Source organism: Nothoprocta perdicaria, unplaced genomic scaffold, assembly GCF_003342845.1.
Source record: "Nothoprocta perdicaria isolate Ctin4 unplaced genomic scaffold, notPer1 scaffold_17, whole genome shotgun sequence".
NCBI lineage: Eukaryota > Metazoa > Chordata > Aves > Tinamiformes > Tinamidae > Nothoprocta > Nothoprocta perdicaria.
In genome coordinates, this window is record NW_020454871.1 from 666,810 (window position 1) to 691,586 (window position 24,777).

Sequence of the window (24,777 nt, forward strand, 5' to 3'; positions counted from 1 at the left end):
ATTCCTGTGAGCTATGAGTAGATATTAATAATCATGTTGAACAAATATCTAGGAAAAAAACATGCCCTTTTGTTAGAGTATAAAACACTTGAGCAATTTCAATGTATTAATAAAGATCAAATACAGGGTCATAGCGCAGAGCTGGAAATAGCTTCCAGAGACTTGCTTTAAGCACTGCAGAGAACACTTCTTAGAGAACAATCTCTGCAAGACCTATGTACAAAGGAAAGAAAAAAACACCTAAAGCTTTGCAAGTGCTCAGAACAGAGTACCTTCAGGCATTGAATCTTTGCAAGAAGGGGTAGGTCCAGTGTTAAAAATGGGAAGGTATTATCATTTCTTGTTCCACTAACAAAATTAGCCTTTGATTGCTTCCTTCATGGTCTGTCATTCATATAGTTCTCCAGTCATAAAAACAACATTTTAACCACTATTTTCTTACTCCTCTGAGTCATGCAAACTGAAAGCTATTGCAAAGAGTTTTGCTTCAGTGTATCCAGCTGTATGAACAGAGGGTCCTTCCCACCACCGTAAGCACCCAGCACAGAGCGATCCCTTTGTGTGTAGCCTCCCTGCTGAGGACAGGGCTGGCTGTGTTTCCTGTTGCCTAATTCCACTGCAAGTCAGCAGTTCTGGGAGACCAGAACAGCTTCCTGTGCTCTCATTCTTTAGGTCCCTTCCAACCCAGCACAATCCAGAAAAATTCCAACACTTCAAGTGCTTCGTTGTTCCCTCTGGTAGAGCAGAGCAAAAAGCAGCTAGGAGAGTCTTCAGTCCTTACCAGATCTGTTCGTTCCTCTTTCTACTTTAGAATGTTTTTGTCCTTTAGCATTGCATTTTAACTATCCTGCTGAGAAAGTCAGTGAAGCAGTTGTCTTGATATTTAGTATGATTAAGGGCAGGTGAAACACAAGTATTTTTATGTTCAAATATTTTTAAGTAAATTAAGATTGTCTAAAGAGAGTGCTTAGTGTTTTAGTGCGTAACAAAGTCCAGCTAAAATCTCAGCTTCAGTTTTATTTCAGCCCTTGGAGCTGAGCTTGGTGGTCTTCAAATTTCTGTTCATTTCAGAGCCATTGATGGGGAAATGTTAATTAGGTAAAGACTTCCTTAATTCAAATTAGAAATGTAAAGTCTTTTAAAATAATAGATTTTTCTTTTCCAGTGCTGTCAGGCTTGGAGTGCTGTTTTATAGAGCCACTGTTGCTGAAGTCCATAGGACACATTGAATGAAATAGCCTTAAGAAAGTTTTGATGAGAATATATGGTCATTGAGTATATTATTCTGAATGGTTTGATTTGCCTCACTAATGCATTTAATGAAGGTACTCTGATTATTATAGGAATCATGACATTATCTCAGACTGTTTTAGCTCTCCTCCAGAATCACAGTAATGATTTCAGGCTATATTTGGATGTAGAATGACCTTGTCCCGGCTAGAGGAGATTTCTTAGGTTGGCACTGAAAAACTTTTTGTTGCCTTTGGCACCGCCTGCATCTTCATGATTAAAAATGATTATACTCCAGTAAGATTATTCTGTCATTTAAATTTTGATGTGAATATCATATTATTTTCAAGAATAGTGATAATTATGATGCCCTTTGATGAAGCTGATCCACAAGACTTAATGGAAATCAGTAAGCAAGCAAGCGCTGCTAAGTAATGAATTGCCTTGAACTTTCAAAAAATGTGAACTTAGTAAAAGTTCCCATTACATAATAAATGCAGATTTAAATCTTAAAATTGGGAGTGTGTATGCCATACTTACTGGCACTGCATATTGAAACTGAGCAATGAAAATTCTTGATAAAATCTCATTGATATGACGTAGGTAGAAATGTAGTCCCATTTTGAAAGCTGCCCTATGTTCAGGATTTTTTTCTGGCTTTCTTCGTGGAAAGGATTGAATCTTACGGTGCCCGAAATAGCAGGGAACTAGATTTAAAAGAGTGCAGATGTCCCTCCCAGAACAGCATTCCCAAATGGTGAAACACGTCGCTGGTGCCGCCTTAGTGGCTTACGTGACAACTGAACTGGGGAAACAGTCAGGTCAGTGGCTGGGCTGTCATAGAAGATCTGCACAGGTTGAGAGCATGAATTAACGGAGGTCTTAAACTCAGCAAGGACCTTGCAACGTCCTGCCCGTGGGAGTGAGTGGCCCCTGCAAGGGTGCAGAGGGGAGCAGCCCTGCTGAGAAGGACCCGGGAGCACAGCAGAGCTGAAGGCAACTTCTCTTTATTGCTATAACTCAGTTACATCCTAACCTTTAAAAGGTTCTCTCTGAAAATCCAGCATTGTCATTTTAAATTCTTTCACGTATGAAAACTTCCTTTATAGGAAAACAGTCACATTTACAAGCAGGAACTCCGTCATGTGAAATTTTAACAGGATTAATCAGGAGCATTAGAAACTTCAGATCCACCGCGTGAGTCTGTGCAATATGAGCTGAAACTTAAATCTCAGGGCTGGAAAATAGTTGGGGCAAATGGAAAAATATAACAGAGATGTTGCATCTGAAAACAGAGTTTTCTGATAGAAAACCTGTGAAAGGAGTCTATTGTGTTTAAGTGGTATAACAAGGCAGGAATGTTTTGTTTAACATTAACTTTCTATTTCAAGTATAAAAAAATATATATAAAGAAGATGCCTAGTGTGTGAATGTGCACATTGGTAGATATATGTGTGTATAATTACATATATTATATGTCCTTGCTAGAGAAACTGGAGAATGCTGGTAGTCAACTGTCATGAAGGGAATAAAAAGTAGTAAAAAGAATAACAAAGCTGGAGAGTAACAACTGTTAGAATATTTCATGCTAAAATCATATTAACATAGTAAAGCTGATGAGATTGATCAGAGTATATTAAAAAATATATAGTGATCAAAATCTCTTGGAGTAAAATCTTGAAATTCAGTGCATATAACTGTCAAGCATATGCCATCTAGTGGGCATCGGAGAAGTTTCCATCCTAACGGGTATTTCCATGTCATCACTAATTTCTTCTGCAAAACACAGTGCTGTTTGTTAATTGAAGTCTTTGATGGTAGTATTTATAGTAATTGCTAGAGTAGCGTGCCTCTTTTGATTGCTTATTTCTTTTAATCTGGTCAAAACTTCTAAGAGTTGGATATTTTGGCCTTTTCACTTCATTAAATTGCCACAAATTCTTGTAATAAAGGTTAGCAACATACTTCTAATTATGAGAAGTAGTTAGTGAAGTTAGGATCTGCAGGTGAAATGGCCAATTGGTCGTACCAATACAGAAATAACTCTTAAGACTGGTTTTGTGGATTTAAGATGCTTTATGATGGGCCCCTGCCGAAATTTAAGCTTACAGTTGTCTCTATGTTATATTAAAATCTTAATATATCTGTTTTCATGAAAAATGAAACAGCACAGAAATATCTCTTCAGAGTTAATTTTTGTGAAATTTGTTAGGAAATTCTATTGTGTAAAATTCTATTAATAATACTACATCAGAAGACATTAATTTGCTTTTAAACTATTAATAATATAACCCTGCGTCACAGATTTGTCATAATATTATGTATGATGATTTTTAACCTAAGCGTTATATTTAGTAATTACTGTGTAGAGGTCAGTATTTTACCCTGACAGTTAAGAATGGTAGTGAGTTTGGTGGGTTGGTTGGTTGGTTGGTTTTTTGTTTCAACTAATGAACAACATAGTCTTTAATTTTCTTGAACATCTTGAAATTCAGTGTGCCTTGATACATACATACATACACACACAAATACACACACACAAAAGCCTGGGCAGTTTATTGCTCTTAACTTTGAAGGAACTGGTCAACTAAGGGAGATTTCAGAGATTATATCTTTTTTAAAACTTTTCTATATGAAAAGCTTTTTCATGTATACAACCACCCTTGCGTTTCACTACATTTCATTGCAACCCATGGCGATTCACTGGCAGCCAGTGTGTAAGATGCTGGGCTTGTTATTAATGAGCTCACACACAAAGCGTGTTAATGAGTTCGTCCGTGATGCCTGCCCACGGCCAGCCCCAGGCACGAATCCCGGCTTGTCTCCTGCAATCCCTCGTGTCCGGCCGAGCTGCACGGGGCCGGCGAGCGCTCAAGGAATTGGCCTTTGGGGAAGGAACGTAGCCATGCCACACGGGAACACAGTCGTGCAGCGTCGCTTTTGGCCTGCTGTTCTTCAGTACCTCAGATAAACCTCATTGTTTCTGTACGCAAAAAAGATGCAAAGAGGCTGTAAGATTTGAAAAGCAGTAAAATAGAAACACACGTGCTGATAACGAGCAAGGCACATGACCAAAAAGAAGCAAAAATTACATATTGTTTGTGTTAAATTCAAAAAGAGCAGAGCTGATTGTTAAGGGTTTAGAAAATGTATCAAATTCAGGAAATATACTCATTTATTTAAATGATTCTTGCTAAGTTGCTAAGACAAGTTGTTGATGTTTAAGCAAAGAGAAGTCAATAGTGGTGTGTTTGTAATGCTATCTTAAAAGTTGCACAAAATCACCAGCTGGTTTGTCATTTTTGTATTCCCTCTCTTCCTTCTGTATTAATGTTAAGATAAATTTTTGGGCAAATTCATGTGTGTCTGATGTGCAATTCCAAAGTTCCGGAGCAGCTTTAATGCAGTGAGTTGGCAGCCCTCTATTCCCTTGTCTGAGTAGGGCACAATCCCACAGCCATTTAAATAGAGAAGGCCATGGGATCCAACTCTTACTCTCCTAGAATAGTTGACCTCTGGAATGCAACTAATATATACTTAAATACACCCGATAACACTTAAAAATTCATCCAAGTAGTTTTTAGAGGTATAATATCCTTTATTGTAAGGGATTTACATTTCCTAAGTGATTGGAGAGCTTTTGAAGTCTTTACCTAATACCAGCTATAGCGCTCACAATTACAGACAACTGGTAGAAGCGTGTCTGTAAGTTTATACGGTGAGAGATTCAGGCTGAGCTTTCAAAATAGCTGTGAAAACCAACTTGCTGAAGAATCAGAGCAGGTTAGTATTACTTATCTATATAGACAAACTGTTTGAAAGAAAAGGCATTTTTTTTCCGTTCTTTGTGCTTATTTTACAGTGCCTTCAAAGCATGCCACCCCAAAATTAAGAGCTTCTACTTTGCAACAGACTGTCTTGAAGAAATGAATAGGTAAGTTTATATATTCTGCATCATAATACTCTAATAATTGGAAAAAAAGCCATCTCATCTAGAAATAGACTTTTGGAGCATCATGTAATGTTAGTTGGTAATGTTATAAGTATAATTAGTTCATTTAGTCCACTACTAATTCTAGGTATTGCAATATTCTATTGTATAGCTCATTTTACACCTGTTGAGGTTTTGTGTCATGCCACATGGCACAATTACACAAATGTAACATGGTAACATAACATGACCGCTTTTTAAGAGGAATGGATTAGGATGCACTTATTCATGCCAGCATAAATCATAAAAAGTCAATTTTTTCAACATAATCAGAATATTCTGTTACAACTGAAAATAGTGAAATCATTTGCAAGATTGGTGTTTGAATTTCAGAGATGATCTTTGCTTTCATGGGGCAGGCAACTGCAGTTCCAGGGCCCAGCCCAGCTAACTGATGGGTGTGCTGGCTCTGTGATTCCCCTGCTCATCCATGATGATTTTGATGGTGAGATGATTTGGCAAATTAGTATTTGCGGTTTTCTCTTTCTTCCCAACAAAGTGCTAACCATGTGTTCTGAGGATAGAGGGTAAATACTCGGCACTTTATCTTGCACTTCAGCTTTTCACCACAAGATTTAATTGAATTTTCAATGGCAATAGCTATGCAAGTCTTTTACACTGACAAGTAAAGTAGCCCTAATCTGAAAAACAAAAGCATAGTGTTTCTTTATTTACTATGCAGGGAGCACATATATTGTTTTCAGTTGCATTTACCAGCAGCTTTTCTTTCAACAGCTCCTATTACTCACTTTCTTGCTTCAGGTTCACTATGGTCTAAATTAGGTTTTATACTGCAGAATATTTTCATCTGATTTTAATACTGTGTTATTTTTGAAAGAATTACGTACCAATTGATAGTAATGGATTTGTTTGAAGCAGACAGTTACTCTATTGCTGCTGAATTTTGCCTGCTGTGCTGCATGTTGCAGACAGACTTTGCTTTGCAAAATTAATGCTCATGCTGTTCCGTCAGGTCTACACGAGTAGACATAGTTGTATTCCTAGGAATGAATTAATAATGCACTTGATGGACTCCTCTTTTGCTTGGCATGGTCCAGTGGTGCTCCAGGTTTGATCATTATCACACCATGCACATCTTATTTGTGTGCTTAATATTTTTGAGGAAACTAGAACCAAATTTAACACTCTAGTTGCACTCTTTATTTCCCTGCACATAAAGTAGGCAGTGCAGTGAATTGTCAAACCTAGTCAAATGTTAAATAAATATTAAATAATGTTAAGTAAAAGCTACAGCTGCTGTTTATAGTCTGAATAATTTGATAACATTTGATTTGAGTAACGGGACTAATTTTGCAGTGTAAATAACTCCCATACATTTTTTGGATTCATTCAAAAATACAAATACCTGCTACTCACTGAAGCAAAGAGTGATAGATATCAGAATGGTCCCTTCACACTTTTTTGCAAGACCTGAACATTTTGTGCTATAGTCTTTCTTTTAATGAGAATCTTTCAAAACTGAGGGATTTTGAAATCAGTTTCTACTGATGATAAATTCAGGGTGCCTGTTGTCCATACTTTTATCTGTGGAATACTGACAAGTTACTCAAGGCTTTCATGAAGTCATCCTTTTTATTCATTTATTTATTTTTATTTCTGAAATTCTTCTTTCTGTCTTGGGCATGCTAGCCTGCCTCCTGACAGGTTTTTGTCAGTTCACTCATTGGGCCAGTAATAATAGATCTTTTAGAGTTTCATTTACTTCCATTTTCACTCAAACAAAATTAACACCTAAGAAAAGTCCTTTGCAACTGAAAGTTGAGCCAGATGCCATTCTTAAGAGTTCCTGGAGAAAGGAGCAGAAGAGTAATCCTTTCTGATCTGGCTGTCCTAATTTTAGCTGTTCTTTAAGAAATAGAGCAGAAAAAACCCAAAGAGCTCTTCCTCTCCTGTCCTCTTATCCAGTGAAATGCAGAGAGAAATACCAAGAAACATTTTTCAAATAGGAATCCTGTTCCTTTGTATTGGCAGATAAGCCTCAAAAGTGGAGGAAAAAAATAAATCTTTGTCTAAACATCGACATTAACATTATGTACAACTGCAGCATGTTAGTTCACTCAATTTTTGTTCGTTGTAAGACTGCTCCCCTAGTCTTCCCAGATCCTTTCCTGGCATAATCCAGTCTGTTTTCTGTGTACATTTCTCCTTCCTCTTCCAGCCATACTTCTTTTTCTAGCCTCAGAAGAAATACATGCTTAATTAAACATTTCTTTTTTCTTCCCCCAGCCATTCTTAATACCAGAACTCATTTTAATCAAAGCATTTTGATGAATTAAATTAGCTTAGTTTTGGCTTTTGTGCATGTTCCACCTTACTCCTCCAATTCTAAGTATGTTCCAGAACAGCACCAGTGGTTCTCTCTGATCTTTCCAATCTCTTTTTTTTTTTCTCCTTTTTTTTTTTTTTAAACATGGTCGTATCTCAGCCTTTTGCCATGGTCATTTTTTTTTTCTTGAGCTTTGTTACCACTTTCCTTAAATAAAATGATCTAACTAAGTATTTGGCATTCTGTTTTGCTTCTCCTCTCTGTTTTATATAAGCGACATAATTATGCTTAGGACATCTGATCGCACATCAAGGCAATGAAAATTCTTCCAACACCATTAATAAAAACATACCCTCATGTCTAGGTTGCTCCTTTCTCTTGCAGGACGATGAAAAATTGCTAAGGAAAGAGGAAAATTGCCTTCAGTCCCCCACAGTTACCAAGCCCTTGTATTGGTCTATTACTATGCTCATCTTGGGGAATTATGTTGGTCGGATTGGTCAAATATTTGCCGCATTTATATAAGAAGTAATGGCATTTTTTGTTTTTAATGGAGTGTATTAGAACTGTAAAGCTGTATGGAAACATTTCCTGTCTGTTTGGTCCATTTCTCCAGTGTTTTCATTAGATGATCAGTAAGGGAATGTGCTCCAGACTCTGCCTTGAGGAGACAATTCAGGGCCTTTCAAGCATGAGTCACTCTCTGCTATCAAGTTTGGATTATTGTCAAAGCTCCTTAGTCCCTGCCTGCCCTCAGTCTCCTTGCAAAGCTCCCTTTCTAGGCCTTGGGCTGGAGTCAGGCTCTCAGAACAGTCCTTGGGCTGTCATTCCCTGATACTAACCAGAATTTATCTCACTAAATTTAACGTAACATCCTACCATGCAGCTCTGATTTATCCCAGAGCAATGACAGTGGTGTCTGTCTCTAATCAACAGAATGAATTCAAGCAGAGTCTGGTTATTTAGAACTAAACCCACTAAGACAAATGCAGAATTTACCTGCATGGTATGGTAAGGTATGGTATGGTAAGTATGGTAAGGAACATCTATCAAAGCAGGAAAAAAAAAAGCTAGATTTTTGTGGAGGAAGTGAGGGAGCCAGGATATATATGTAGGATGGATAGCCCCATACCTGCCAGGATGTGTCATGTCTCCTTGTGATCCCATGGAATTGCAAGAGCTGTGAGAGGAACAGCTGTATTAAACAAAACAGACAAGTTATCTGCTGCGTTTTCACTGAAGCAGCTTGGTCGGGGTAGCAGATGGTCTTGCACTGCCTGGTCTTTGATTGAACATGCAGCCACCTAGGCCTGAAAAGGTGCTCGTTCTGGCACGCGGCGCCTTTGCCGTCCGCGCTCGGCGCTTGCCAACGGGCAGCGTGTGGTGCCCACGGTGCCGGCGCGCGCCGAGCTGGAGCGGCCGCCTGCGGAACCTCTGCGCAAGCTTCGTGAAAATGGAAGCAGCTTCCTTGATTAGAAAAAAAATAACATTGGAAGCAGCTCGTTCAGCAGGTACTGGAAAATAGTTAAAAACAGTGAATACAAATGCTTAGGAATGCGTAGGGTAGGCTGTCATTTCATTTACTGCAGTAAATAATGTGCTTTTCAAGAGAAGCAAATGTCACTCCAGTGATGAGCATGCCCTTTGTTGAGTGGATTTATGGTGAGAGCTCTGTAGAAAGCAGGCTGTTCAGTCAGGCTGTTAATCCCTTTGAAATTTGCTTCCTTCACTGTAGTAAAATGAGTAATTGCCATGTTGATATGAACTATGTCACTGTCTATAGATACTTTTAACCTTGCAGTTGATAATTGTGAAAACTAATGACCTTATTTTATTACTTACTGTTGAAAGGCAGAGCAATATTATTGTGCAGTTTTCAGTATTTTTACTTTAGCAAGTACTAACTCTATATGAGAAGCAAGTCTGTTTTTTTCGCTCGTGGGTATTTAAGGAAGTCATGACATCGATATGGTCATTTGCTGCACAAGGAGTCAATGTTAGATGTGGTCTTACAGCAGATGGTTGATCTGAGAACTGCAGCACGTTGCTTTGAGCTGGAGATCAGTGGATGCTGGGTTTGTGTTCAGCAGAGTTGACTTTTCATCCCTTTCCCTCTTTGCACTGTATACTGTTGCTCATGAACTGTGCCATTGCACAAAGAATATATTCACATAGCTCCCTACAAGCTTATTTTGTTCTAGTAAAAGCAGAAAAGGATTACACTGATCAATTGTACTGCACAAAAATTGTCCTTTATTAATGTCTTCTGTGAAAAGTCTTTACAAGATGTTTTGTCATGATATAATTTATCAGCTAAAATTGTCGACCAATTTCCGGTGTTAAAATGAAATAGCTGCCTCCAGAGGACACTAAAACTAAGTCTCCTTTTAGAAACTTAATACTTTGTATTTAAAAAAAAAATCCCATATGTACAAACATTAAAACTGATACCAGTGTCATAAATCTCAACTAACTAAATCAGTGATCTAATGTTACAGACCATTCTAGCTTTCTGAGTATACAAATTTCATGCAATTTATATCCTAGGACAGGTTTCCATACAACTATGATCATCACTATATTTCTTTTTATAGTATTTTACTAGTATGTTCAGGAAATGCCTTGAAATTAATGGAAATGGCAAGCAGAATAAATGCAATGTGCACCTTTATGCCAAGTGTCTGCAGTCATTCCATGCAAATGGTTGGTACATGCAGCTCAGAGAGACTTTCATGCTATTTAAGGGGGAGACAGAGTTAAGAATTGTCGTAAACAGCATGTCTGCTAAAAATCCCATAGAAAATTATTAATTAATATCTTAGTTTGTACACTTTGTGGGGTTTTTTTGTGACATGAGAAGCACTGTTACTGTGACTCTTCAGGTTTTTATTCAGCAAAGGAAAATGCAGGAAGTCTGATAGTCCACTGTTGCAGGCATCATTCAGGCGATGTGGATGGGAGACCAGATCTGGACTGTATTTAAACTGGAATATCCTTGACTTAACTTGAAATTGTTTTGCACCATTTTCCACAGTCTAAAGAGTGTTTTTTGGTTTGGGGGTTTTGTTGTTGATTTTTGTTTTTAGAGCAATGATTTATAAGAATGTGCATGTTCTCACCTTTATCTTGGATGTTAATGTTAAATATCCTTCTTCCTCATCCTGTTAGATGGATGAATCGTCTGGGCCTCGCAGCAATTGGTTACACACCTGATGACAAGGATGTTCATCCAGATGAAGGTAACACTTCTGGCAATGTAATTAGGATAGGAGAGCAAGAGAGTGCACATCTCTTCGTTACAGGAACCAAGTAGGACGCATTGTAACTACCCCTACTAGCATATGTGCCATGTCTTTGAAAACATCCACATCATGAGAACTAAGATCCTTTCTATATCCACTATATCTAATAGTGCCTTCAGCAGAGAAAATACAGAGAAAGAATACAGAGAATACAGAAAATAGGGGAAGAATAATAATTTGAAAAAATACTAACACAAGTGGTAAACAGAATATTAGATTCAAACTGAGCTATGAGCTCCCAAATTGGAGCAGTCCAGTTGTGTGATTGATGTCGCAGTCACTGAGCTCAGCATGTTCCGAGCTCAGGGGAGGCACTTTTTCTCCTGCCTTGGTGGAATCTGTCTTTTAATGACAGTTGAACTAAATGTTCAGCCCAGCTCAGCTTTAGCATTTGTTGCAAATTTTGCCTTTAAAAGTCTTTGGCTGGAAAAGACTTTTATGTACGGTGGGAATTAGGTGCGTAAGCTGCTCTCTGGAACACTGCCAGAAGGTATGTGAAAGCCCTGTGTGCATCTGTGCATTTTAGGTACTAGGCATTTGCAGAAGCCTGCTCCGTAGCGGCTGCCAAGGCACCTGGCTGACTGTGACTGTGGCATCGTTACCTTTGCTTGCTCGTGGCGTGTTGCACGCAGTGCCTAGGCTTTCTGTGAGGAAACCCACAGGTGAAACCTGGATTTCTGTTCGCAGATTACTGGAGTGAAAGCGACCAGGACGATGTGGATGGCTCTTCGACGCTGAAGCAGGAAGGCTCTTCAACACTGTGTGACACTTACCATCGAACACCCTCTGTGAGTCTTAACTACTGCATTTGGTTCTAAGTCACCCAAAAATGGGAGACGGAGCTCATTTAAAGAATCAAGTCCTGCTGTTTATCACAAAGTGATCACTTGTTTCTAAAATAAGCCGTTTCAAAGACAGGAGAGACAAACGTCTCCTTACCCAGCTCCTTCACTACAGCAGAGCTATGACAGGTGCTTGGAGGGTGTAGAAAACCATAGCCAACACCGAGAGAATTCAAATGTTGTCTTTACTGCCAAGTGCAAGAAGAAAGTGGTGAATGGAATAGTTTGTATTAACCGAGACTAGTTTATAGTAAATTAAGATTAGATCACATTCATATAATACTCATGTTTTAGTATGAAATACTTCTGTTTAAGAACATCTCTTCAGAGGTAAGTTGCTTGCAAAATGAAGCTCTGTATAAAGAAATGTTATGTTTGCAGTATTCTCTATAACAGTGTCATAAGATGTGAAGTAGCTACTAAAAACACTTCTCATATATTGTGTAGAGACAGGCTTTGATAACTGGGAAAAAGGTAATACTATTTTGTATATAAACAAGTTTTCATAGTAGAACATTTCTAATATCCAGAATGTAGACTCCAATAATTCATCTATGTTTCTAAGCACATCTGTGTTTCTAAGGACTGTTGTCTGTTTTTCTTCCTGTTTTTCTTCAGCATGAATGACATGATCCTCACACAGTCAGAACCAAAGAAAAAGTGACTGAGACAACAGCATCCCAGCGGTGAAGTTCAGACTGATTTTTTCACCCCTGTGATGCTGTTTTATCAACTGGTATACAGGCTAAGATGCTCTCTTTCTGTTTTTTGACTTTTTTGGCCTTTCTCTTTATTTTTTGGATTAAAATTATACACAGACCAGTAGAACTTAATTAAAATTATTTGATAAGTTCAGCAACCAAATTCAAAAATCTTCCTGGATGCTGAAGTATTTCTTTCCCGTGTGGCTGAAATATTTGTCCATTTAAGAGAAATCCATTTATATTGTTTCTTCGGGGGCTTTCATGTGTTCATATCGCACTGCTGGACTGTGTGCAGGCTGGGCAGGTCTTCAGAAAACCTGTGCTGTTCCCAGCACTGTTTCCAGCAGACATTGCTCATGGGCAGGGAATGTGCAAAACAAGAATAGGGAGTGGTTGAAAAATCACCCTTGGACAGAAGATTGAATTGGTAGTTAGGTCTTTTCTGAGAGAGAAAGAGAACTTTATATTTATGGCATATCAAAACAAACACAAGGTCATGTTATTGGTATATCATATAGTGTTCTACAGCAACAGTGATTCTCCTGGGTCTGTGCAAAGGGAGGTCTTCAAGTTGGCTGCTGCTGTTTGTTTTCAGGTGAATTCTTCAAGTCCGTTTCCCGAAGCCAAGCAGGGTCGGCACTTTTCCAGTGAGTCAACGTACTCGCACTCTTCCGCAGAGGACTCGCGGCCAGACGCAGCGGGCAGCACGCACTCGTCCGGGTGCAGACCTCCCTACCGAGAAAGACGTTCCTGGCAGGATCTCATAGAGACCCCACTAACCAGTTCAGGGCTCCATTTTCTTCAGACTGTCCCTCCTGATACAGAATACCTGAGCGGCCGGCCTGGAATGTCACCAGAGAAACGAAGACAGGCGACGCTGCCCGTTCAGAGGCGTCACAATCACGAGCGGGACGGGCCTTTCCCCTTGGCAGAGTGTCCCAGAGGACATAGCTTCCATAGGCCACAGAAGCAACGGAGTCAGAGCCTCCCACGAAACAGAGATGTCCGTGTTAAGGGGCGTATGAAGTCCACGGAAGCAGCAGAAGAAAAGACAGAAGAGAACGTACTTATTAGAAGGCATAATAGCTTTTGTACAGAAGGTAAGTTTTCTTGCTGCCATAGAAAGAAAGATTAGGATTAATATGCTAAAGGAATATGAGTATTCTCAGCAAGGCTTTTCTAGTTGGACTGCTCTATTTTGTCAGGGGCATCGGTCTCTATCCTGGAATTTGTATTTAACGTGCTTGGATGTAATGCAACTTTGCTGCTGAGGAGACTGCTCCTTTTTTTTAATCAAAATGAATATTGGAAGACTGTACTATTATATACTGATCTGTAGTCTTCCCTGACTCTAAGCTTTAGAGTCTTTCCTATTCTGCCCGAATTGTTGGCTTTATTATTGAGTTATTTATGTATTGCCTTTCAGAAAGCAAAACTGAGACCGAAGAGAATCCGGACGGTTTGCAAGAGCTGTACAAGTCTCTGGAAGAAGCCAGCTTATCAGCTTTCGGAGAGCAGCGCCCTTCCACCAAGCAGGAGTTCCGCAAGTCCTTCGTAAAGAGATGTAATGATCCGGTTATCAATGAAAAGCTTCACCACATCAGAGTCCTCAAGAGCACTTTAAAAGTAAGGTTGTATTAGTCATGTTGTATATCAGTGAGGTGAATTTATCATTTCTTAAGTATCATTTCTTAACGATTTCCAAGGGGGGGACCTTCTTTGTAGCTTAAGAATTAAGTTCCAAGGATACAAACACTGTTCTGGCTAAAACCTAAAATTCAGTAGTATTTGTGGGGGGCGTGTTGCTGAAAGTGCAAAGAACTGAACTCTCAAACAGCTTAAGCTGTAAGAGATGCCAGCAGGTAAAAGCTTTAAGGATCAGTCATGATAATCCCTAGACTTTTGTGTTAAAACGAAAAAAGGTGTTTCATGCCTATTTTCACACAGTGGGGCATAAATTTGATTGTGACATGTGCTGTGTCTTTCTGGAATTTGATAGGCAAAGGAAGGAGACCTCACAGTTATCAACAGCCTTCTGGATGATCCCGACTTAACATCAAAGAAGTTTAAAGATTGGAAACTCAAGAACTATGAGTTTTTCCTGGACATTTGTGAGTACAGTTCTGCTCTGAAATCGCAAAACGGAGGCTCTGAACTGGCAACCTCAGCACCGATGCTGACACACACACATTCGTTCATTGAAACTCACGTGTGACAGGACTAGCACCGTGAGTAACTGCTGGGGGCCGCGAAAAATCCAGTAAGACAAACACTGTAATATTTATAAATCATGTACTCAGCAGTATTGTAAATAGGTGGGATAAGAGAATAGTGCCACAGGATGCCTACTACCTTGCATGATAAGACAATAATACTCTTTCTGAATTTTTCATTGGGTAAGATCAACTGATGTTCCTATCAAGCTCTGCATTAGAAAGAAGCAGTGCAGAAGTGTAACTGAAAATTAATTCCAGTATATTTAAAGTACTGTACTCAAGTTAAGCTTATAGTATGAGCTCCTACAATCATTTTATATATTTAGATATATATATATATGCAAACATATCTATGTATATAAAATGTAACATGGTAGTTGACATTTACTTTTAAAATGCCCTAAAATTCACTCTTTCACACATCTTTCTTGAGAAAAATACACAATGGAGACATAAAGGTATTGGCCACTCTTAGAGATGAACTTTTATGTTTGCAACATTTCCAGATAGTGACCATCTTTGCCAATAAAGGACAGAGTTATCAAAATGTAAACTCAATCCCTATAGTGTGCCTTAAAATGTACACTGTACATCTAGCAATGGATCCCAATGTGGCCCTATGGGCATACTGTACATGCCATTTAGATACTGTGTTTGTAAAATAATGTGCCTGCCTTTAACCTGAATGACTATAAGCAAGCAGGTGTGGCACAGGAGTTAAGATACGAGTAGAACAATGGGGGTTGTTCATTAATGCTGCAACTTAAACTGATTTTAATATAATCTGAAGTATTTTGTGGTGGGGAAGAAAACCCAAACCACCTGCGCTGCATGTGGCAGCCACTGCAGTTTTCATGGTTTCTTCACTGTGAATCCACATGACACAAGCCTGTGAGTCACAAAATTCAAAAAAGTTCTCTTGCTTCAAACCTGAGAACCACAAACAAAAAACCCTGAACTGATCAAATAAATTCTGGCATCTAGAGCAGAATAAATTATTCCACATTATGTAATGTATGGCAATAATTTTTAACTGTAGGTAGCCCATTAGCAAGTGGGTAGAAGTTACTCAATACAGCATTTGAAACCAGTCCGTATTGATTGGCTTTGAGCAGACACACAAGGGATGCACATACTGCATTTCCCTTTCTTGTCTGGATGGGAATGGTTTCTAAGACTTAGGTTTTGGAGTACATACTTGTCCTTTGGAATATTACTCAACATAAATTTTCAGACGTATATTTGCAGTTTTCCCTGAGCTTGCTTGCTGTGCTTGCTGGAATATTTCTAGAAAGCAGAACAGAAGGAATGGGGATACAGTTGAAGTCTTTTCACTTGCAAATTAACACAAATATTCATGGAAGCATTTTCACAACATTAATCTTACTGTCTCTCATATATTGAGAATTGTTAAAGTTATACAGTCCAACGAAATGTGGGAAAAAAAATATGTCTCAAAGAGGTACTCGTTGCCAGGAAGAGATTTAATTAGTCACAAAGCCAGAGCAGGGAGAGAGTGTCCTGTTTCCGTAGTACAGTGTGCACAGAACAGCTGTAGATACACAGCTCAGATTTGGTTTATAATCTCGCTTGCACTGGCATTTATTTGAACCCCAGTGCGTGCAGTGATTAAACAACCAATAATCTGAAGTAATTCTAACATATATTATAAATAGGGAAGCATTACTGTTGCTAATAAGGAAGTATTACTGACGGTCATTTAGACTCTCAAAGCATCCTGATTCGCACCATCATTGCAACAAATTCCTGATAATACTGGCCTAGAACATGCAGGACAGAGACATATTTAGCCTGTTCAGCAGTATTGAAGTGAACAGCAAAACTCCAGTGACTTCAAAGGAGCAGGACCTTGTTAGACATGGTTTGCTTAAGTGAAGCATGCGCTGACGCCTCTGTATAAATACCCAAAGTGATAAAATATAGGAGAGAACAGTAGTTTGCAGGTTTCATCAAAGAGTTGGAGTACTCATGCAAAAAGTAAAAGCTCCATCTAGATATATTTGCTGTCTCAACACAGTAGTGTGGAACTGAACAGCAGCAGTGCTCACAGAGAGCTCTTTCTTTCCAAACTCTTGTTCATATGAGATCTCTAAAAATCATCTCTGTATTTCACCTCTTTAATACTTCACATAGTGTGGGGAAAAACAGTGCGGTGAAGTAAGAAAAAGATTATTATATAAGGTGTGTAGGTGAGAAAAGATCTAAACAGTTTGCTGTGGAGTTTATTAAAAGAAATAGCACCAATACAATACATGATTAGTGAGATGGATTGTCTGCCTGAACTTTGAGAGAAGCTGGTTCTTCAGATGTGTAGCTGGACACATAGATGTTTACTATTTATTCAGATCTTGTGTCTCTTCTCAGAAGTCCTCCTAGATAGATTTTTAACTGCAGAAAAGCAATCAGTGAATCAGTTGACTCTCTGTTGTTTTTTTTTTAATATAGAATAACAGATGTCATTCCCCTAAACTGCTGATTCCTTTTTTAGCTCTGTAGTTCTGTGTTCTTTGAATTACGTTCTTTGATCTTTGAGAACTGTCCTGCTTCTCAAAGCAGTTCCCTGGTTCTCAAAGCCCTTCCTTGGCACTTCCTGAGAGATCTTGGATTTTTTTTCCTTCTCACGTATCTTAAATGAAAGTATTTCTGAACTGAGGCTGATTAATAGGAACAAGAAATAATCCAAGAAAGAGGTTCTTAACAGTTTGTCTATCTAGATTCTATAGTATAAATGAAGTAGTCAGATACTGGGTCTGTACTCTCCAGCGGCCCAGGTGGGATTATGTTTGCCTTCACAGCAATCAGAGGAGGTTATTTCACTTAACTGGCAGAAAAAATAAAAGCCCCTGTTTTGTCAACTTCTGATCTAGCCCTTACTGATTGCCACCCTGTGCCATGTGCTGTACGTGTCCCTGCTGGAGCAGCGGGGTTGGACTAGATGATCTCTAGAGGTCCCTTCCAACCTCAGGCATTCTGTGATTCTGTGTGATTGTGAGCACCTCAACTGCATTATGCTTCAGCACCATAAGGAAAGAGCAGACTCATCATTTTCTATCAAAATCCTCTTTGGAGGATGATACGTCATCTCTTTTCCAGGCAGGGAGTTCTTAATATGATCTGGGCTGCTGTCTTTCAAGCTAGAAAGGTGGTGCAGGTATGAAAGGGAGATTTCACACATCCCAAAGCATTGCATGGAATTGCTAGCTCTACACAGCAAATTAGCTTTATTCTTGCTGTCCTTGGCAATTACTGCTTTTCAGGTCAAAATAAAGGGTTCTTTGACTCAGAGTTATGTGAATGATTATGATATAGATAGCTTTGAAGGAGTTATTTTAAAGAGGCTCTGGGAATTGTTCAATCTTGCTACAGTTTGTAGAGTTTTACTATTGACTTTGAGAAGATTTCAGTTGGACTGTCAGTAGGGTAGACACCAAACTCTGGATAGAGAAGTGAAGATTTTGGTAAAAACTGCTTAGCTCACTACAGATTTGACGAGAATGAAGAAAATTCTTCCATCTGTTCTCTCTCTGAATTAATATAAATGAGACCTACGCCCACACATTATTGTCCATATTCTTCATCCTCCAGTCTCACCCGTCTTCCAAAGTAATGAAACCGTTTCTCCCCACTCAAATGTGGTGGTACTTGGATGAGGATCCTGTATGTGTGGGCTCAGCACATCCTGGTAAAACCTGGCTGCTGGGCAGCTCTGTCAGACTGAGCTGTTTCCTGATCCTGTGTTCCTGATCCACGATGTTTGGGGCAGCCTTCATGTGAGGGCAGCCAGAGCTGGAGCGGTCGGTCCTGTAAAACGGCCTTGGGTTTCGACAGGACCCTGCACGAAGGCAGGATGCAGCACAAAAACTTAGCATCAACCAAAACGAAGCCCCAGGCATTGATCTACTATGCCTGCCAGCTACCCCCCAAAGAAGTATAGTAGCAATGATGTCTAATTTTAGGCTAAATTAGGCTAAACAGCAATGTACTAGCATAAACACATCTCTGTCTGGAAAGGCTAGTGTTTGTGGACCCAGTCCTGGAAAAAATCCTCAAGCAGGAGGGCATAGCTCTTTTTGTATGATTGGGTCTCTGTCCTGAAAATACTCCTATGAGGAGGCCCAAGTTCCAGTAGACCAATGACAGAGAAATATGTGATAAATTTGTCTCATATGGGATAATTTACTTGAGTCTAGTTTTTCAAAAGAGGAAAATTGAGCCTTTATAGGGAGGGAAGAATGACACAATAGCAACACATAGTACTGCTTCTGTGTTTTGAAATGCAGCTTTGTAGCAAATGTTCCACATGCCTTAGACCACTGAGCTTATTATCTCCTTGGAGATGAGCTCTCTTCTGTAATGTCAAATGATGGTTATTGACCCACCGTACAAGAAATGGGTAATAACAGGGAGGTTTTAAGGAGCAATATTAGGTCATTCATTCATTCAAAAACATAGTTCATATTCTTGTATAATATTTTCCTCATTAAAGCTAAGGTTTGGAGTAGCAGTTCCCCTAGGTAAGCTAGATTTCCTCTCTGCTTTTATCGCAGATAAATTTACACTGTGAGACAGGCTCTCCATGGAGGTTATCTTGATAGGTATTAAAAAAATCAAACCTGAGCCATACTAGCAGTATTTTTCAGGAGAAGTGATAAATACATTGTTACAGAAAATCCAGTCTTATTTTGTTGGTTGATTTTTTAAAAAGCTATTTCCTTGACTCCCATAAAATAGAAAGAGAGTCCTGAAATTCTCATCAGTTCCATTCACTAAGGTGCAGGCAACCAATTCTCTATAACTCATAGATGAAGAGGCATTTTTTCATGAAGGTTACCTTCTACATGTTACCTGTTACACCATACTTCCTTGTTTAGAAGAAAGATTAAAATAAATGCTAAGATTTTGTCAGTGCTCGACATAGCTGAGAGACCACTGTAATCTAGATGGAATAGAAACATAGAAAACCTTTAAAAACTCCTGCCTGTCATTGTCTTCAGGAAAAAAAAAGGTATTCATGCTTAATGCAGGCCTGTCTTGAGGAGACAAAGAGGGCTTGTTTGCTTTTATTCAGCTATGTACAAGCACCCTATGTGACAACTGGCGACTGTGCTGAATGCATTAATGCCACTGTAGTGGAAAGAAAGCAATGTTATATAAACGATAAAATACGTGAATACGTGGACAATTGCATCGTTTGACCAGAAACACCCACTAGCTGCTGTCCTCACATTTCTAGAATATTATTCATTCTCAGGCATTGGTGAGGGTATCAGTACAGCTCTTTGTACTAACTGTAAGTGCATCTGTTTGAATGCTGCAGATTACATAAGGTTGCCACATTATACAAACTAGCTCTACTGCATTTTTTGTCACTAGCAACCACAAAACAAGTATGTCTTAATCAACGAATCTTGTTCACTGGCCAAAATAACAGTGAGACCCTGTTACCAGTTAAGACTTCTGTTTTACTGAGAAACAAGGATTTCAATTTAAGAATCTAAAAAGCAGGTTAGGATACAAGAGAAGTGCACTAGTATTAATAAACTTTTTACGTTTGACACATACTGTATTACAAGAAAATATCCTTGTACGACCATTAATTGCTGGGCCATAGGTGACTTCTGTCTAGTTTACTAACGTAGCTAATAAAACTTGGATAGAGAGCCTTTTTTAGATAATGCTTACCTGTATGAAAATGTATGACACCCTTGTACTATGGCTTGCACTTTACTTGCATTAAACTGTGAAGTAGGCTGTAGTAATGTCTTTGTATATTCAGGGGTTGAAATACCAAAGCACTGGAGTGTCATACTGCTGGTGTTCAACCTGTACTGTTAATTTAATCTCAACGTGCTCACAATGTGTATTGTGAAAACCCCACTAACTTAAAATCTTCCGCAAATAATGCTATGGGGTCTCCATGGTCTTCGTTTCTTTGTAAATATGAACATTCTTACTATTTCTGTAGCAATAGAAGGATCTAAACCAAACTTTCTCTAGGACTGTTTTCAATAAGAACAACAACAACAAAAAGAACTATAGCGCCTTGTATAAAAATCATGGAGACTCCATGACTCCTGGGCATTTTTTGTTTACAAGCAGTATGTATATATGTATTAGAGGCAGAACTGTTATTTATCACAAAGTTTTGTTGTGGTTGATTCTTTCTAAAATATGTTTTCTGTCCCTAAGGAAAATAAATATTTTAGTAAGAGCCATCTCGAGAAGAAGTTTGAAGTGTCCAAACTTCAAAGATGAGTGAATCTTCCATGTTTCAGCCTTGTTTTATCTCATCAGCTGTGAGGTGAACTGAGAGGTAATAGTAGATTATCTGTCTATGCCGGGAAAGTGTTTGAGTGCTGTCATAGTTCATGAATATTCTGAAACTTTTATATAACTGCCATCTTGCTTTAAGCCCTTCCCTGAGCAGGTACTCCACAGGTTCTGTAGAAAAGTCCCTCAGCTCATTTGTGCTACAGAGATAGAAAATCCACTGCTGTAGACTAACGCAGGTAAAACTAGGTTTCAACCCCTGGATAATACAGTATTTCTTCAGTTTCACAGCAGTATTTTTAATTTTATACTTGTCTATGTTCAGAGATGATCCAATAGTTTCTATAGGCAGTGAATGTTAGGTTTCTTTTTTTCCTTTTTTTTTCAGGTGAGTTCTGTGTGAATTACTGTAACTGGCTGCATTTTTTCTATCACAGATTAACTTGTTAACTTTTTGTGTGTCTATAATGAAAATTTATGAATGGAAAACTTCACTGTGTGTTGCTCACTGGGCATATACCTCATGGTACATTGCACAGACGTGTAAGTTGTAAGTTGCACTGCAACATTAAAAAAGGAACATATTGCTCTTTTTTCAAAGATAATAACTTATTTAAGAGATATAGTCTGTACATTATTAAAAAGAACATTTATTCTTCCTAAATTCAAACAAAGCTTTTGTTTTGGGTAAAAAGTTGTAAACTTCAGTTGTAAATTTGGACTTCAATAAACTGAATTATCTGCACTTACATTTTGTGCTTGTGTCGTTTTTGGTCATTGCATTCTCTAGTATCTAGAAGTTGAATCAATTCAAGCTCGTCCTGGTTGTGAAAGAAACACTCATAAACAATCTGATGCAAGGAATGTTCTGAATTGTATTGGCCATTTTTCCTTTGCTCAACTGAAACTTAACGTAACTAATATAGATAATTATTTCTGGTAATTCTTCCATCCATTTCCTTGGTCAAAGTAAATATAGTTTACATGAGGGTTTTTCTCCCTTACACGTTTAAAAATGTAGATATTTAGGACTTGATATCTTAAATTCTGGCACAGATGTTAGAAAACATCAACAAGTAGAAGAAAAATGTACAATTAGGAGCGGTGTCAATTCATTCTCTCCAAGACTGTTACAGGTGCCAGGATGAAGGCCACAACGTTATTACTAAATGCAGAAGGATTAAAGCATTCTTGGCTATTCATGTATCTCCAGGAAACCAGCAGGAGCCCTACAAGAGGCCCCAGACACCAGGTTTGATGAGTATTCTTTTCAGGGATGGATGGAGAAATCCATCGTGGAACTGTGCTAGAAGGAATTAATATTGTGCTAGTTCTATCAGATCCTCTGGAGGAGGTAAAGCAGCTAGTAAGTTATGTTCAACACCAGCAAAAGAAAATAGTTCTCCCAGAGCTGAGCAGTGAAACCTGGTGCCACATCACTGCATGAATGCTAAAACAACGTGGAGGCCGAGGAAAACTGCAGAGTTTAGCAGTTCAACTGGGGTTCCCAACTGAAGCCATTTAGCTCAGAATGTCCATGACTTGTAAAAGGTCGAAGGCTCAACGTGCTAGCTGAAGTATTACAAGTATCACATTGGCTGTGGTTGTGAGCTTTCCTTGGCTTTGTTTTTTGATTCTTGTTGGCAGCAGGATTCTGAACAGGATAAATCTTGGAATGTTCTAGAAATGCTTTTTTTTTTTTAAGTTTTTGTTTTCAGCGTCTGTGTCCACATACATACTTTTTTGAGAGTTTTTTGTTTGTGTTTAAGATATGTGTATTTAAGGCTTCATCTCTTTGCTGCTGATGCATATAGGTAACTTTAGACTCAACCATTTTCTTTCCTCACTCTTCTTTGGTCCACCATGGTTAACTTTTTACACTTTTCTCATTGCTTTGTTGATTTTTAGTTGCACAAGTGCAAGGACTTGTGTAGCATTTTGATATATTCAAGGAACTTGATTTCTTGAAAGCACCCAGGTCACGTGAAGAAATTTTTCATTGGGTAAGTGTATGCATGCAGCTATGGTCAAGAAGGTTTATGGTAACAGTATTGATGATGATCATGAATCATGTAAAGGCATCTGCTGGAGGTTCTTTAGTGGTATCTCTGTGTAATGAATGGCTACATTAAATGTCACCATAACTGAGCTGTATTTCTCACTGATCATTGTCCATTCCTCTGTATTAACACGCAGGAATAATCCTTCTGATGAAGTTGATCTTTGCATCCTTCTATTCTGCATGCAGATAGTAATTTGGAGCGTTTTAGAAATTGTGGGTGTATAGAAAAAAAATGAAATAGCAGAGGAGATGCCAGTTGAACTGGAAAGTTATTAAGTCCGTTTGAAAGAAGTGCTGCAAGACTATAGAGATGAGAGATTTCTTCCTAAAACAAGAGAATGAAACATTATTTTCCAAAGAGGTGCAGTTAAAGCCTACACCTGTAGAAGAGAAGAGTTGTCTCTACACCAAGCGAACAGAAAGATGAGAAAAGGTAGATCATCTTCAACATTGATTTGTCACTTTTCCACATGAAATGTTCCATCGAGAGGCAAATCTGAGGAAGGAAACAAAGCCTGTAGGCCCACCCAAGGTACTGCTGCTTGATTTTTCCTTTTAAATTATATTTGACTTGTTTTAGGTATTCATGACATTTGTCATTGAGCAGTATTTTGATACGTAGAAGTCACTGTAAAGTGACCTTGTTGTGTATTCCCCTGAATTATCTACTGTGGGACTGGTTGAGAAGGACTAAGGGTAAACAGGGGCAGAGGGTAAAGAAGGGGAGTAGGTGTGAGTGTAATGGAGGTTAAAAAGGCAGGTTACAAGTGATAAAAATCACCAGAATCTCGTAGATTTTTGCAACTTTTATGAGTTTACGAAGAAATGCCCTTAATTTGCTTTACATTTCCCCAAAACTCTTTCAATATTTTTTGTGAGCTGTTTTTGAGGCCTGTTTAGCCTGGAGAAGACTGAGAGGGGATCTGATCAATATGTCTAAGTACCTGAGAGGAGAATGTAGGGAGGAAGGGGCCAAGCTCTTCTCAGTGGTGGCCGGTGACAGGACAAGGGGCAATGGGTACAAACTGAAACCCAGGCAGTTCTATCTGCATGTGAGGAAGAACTTCCTTCCTGTGAGGGTGCCCGAGCCCTGGCACAGGCTGCCCAGGCAGGCTGAGGAGGCTCCTGCTCTGGGTATCTTCCAGCCTTTGCTGGATGTGACCGGGTGCCCCATGCTCTGGGTGTCCCTGCTGGAGCAGGGGTTGGACTAGAGCATCTCTAGAGGTCCCTTCCAACCTCAACTGTTCTGTGATTAAGAGGTCCTGTTGAGCGAACACACAATTTTATGTCTTTACAAGTACGGGAGTTACCTTCATTCTTGGGTAAGGAGTGAGACACAGGAATGTAGGCAGGGGGAAGACTGAGCGGAGCCATGAGCGAGGGGACAAGGGAGTCAGGTGCCCGCAGGTGAGAGCAGGAGGATGGAGGCAGGGAGGTGGGTATAGCTGGCTGGGATGCCTGTAACTGCTGGGTACCTGGGCCAGTGGGGAGAAGGAGAAGGCCACCTTGGTCGGGAAATAAGGATAAAAACAGGCTACATCCTCCAGCAGTTAGAGAGACCCTCCAGGGTACAGCCGAGGGGCTCTCCCTTTATTCCAAGGAAGTTCTGGGACTCCCGTCTCCTTTTTGGACATTCAGTTCCTGACAACAAGCTTTTCCACACAGGCTGACGCGGGCTTCTCACTGGTCTTGTAACTAACCCTCGTGCTGCACGTGTACGGAAAAGCTGTGCTTTGTTCTGCAGGGGCAGAGGCGCGGACACGGGGTGCTTGCTTGGGGCCAGCAGCCCGCCAGCGGGCTGGACAAGGTGCCGTTATGGAGCAGCCTCCCGCGGGGCGCACGGGCCCGGCGG

General features: G+C 39.3%; 1 protein-coding gene across 1 annotated transcript in view; it reads left to right on the plus strand.

Annotated features, from left to right (window-relative positions):
* Positions 1–15,819, plus strand: part of LOC112944496 (connector enhancer of kinase suppressor of ras 2-like) — a 165,885-nt gene extending 150,066 nt beyond the window's left edge. Inside the window, exons 19-24 of the mRNA XM_026035945.1 lie at positions 5,093–5,164; positions 10,677–10,747; positions 11,498–11,598; positions 12,952–13,456; positions 13,783–13,982; positions 14,356–15,819. Coding sequence (XP_025891730.1) covers positions 5,093–5,164; positions 10,677–10,747; positions 11,498–11,598; positions 12,952–13,456; positions 13,783–13,982; positions 14,356–14,571 — 1,165 coding nt within the window. The 3' untranslated portion in view covers positions 14,572–15,819. The remainder of the gene's footprint in view (positions 1–5,092; positions 5,165–10,676; positions 10,748–11,497; positions 11,599–12,951; positions 13,457–13,782; positions 13,983–14,355) is intronic.
* The last annotated feature ends 8,958 nt before the right edge of the window (positions 15,820–24,777 follow it).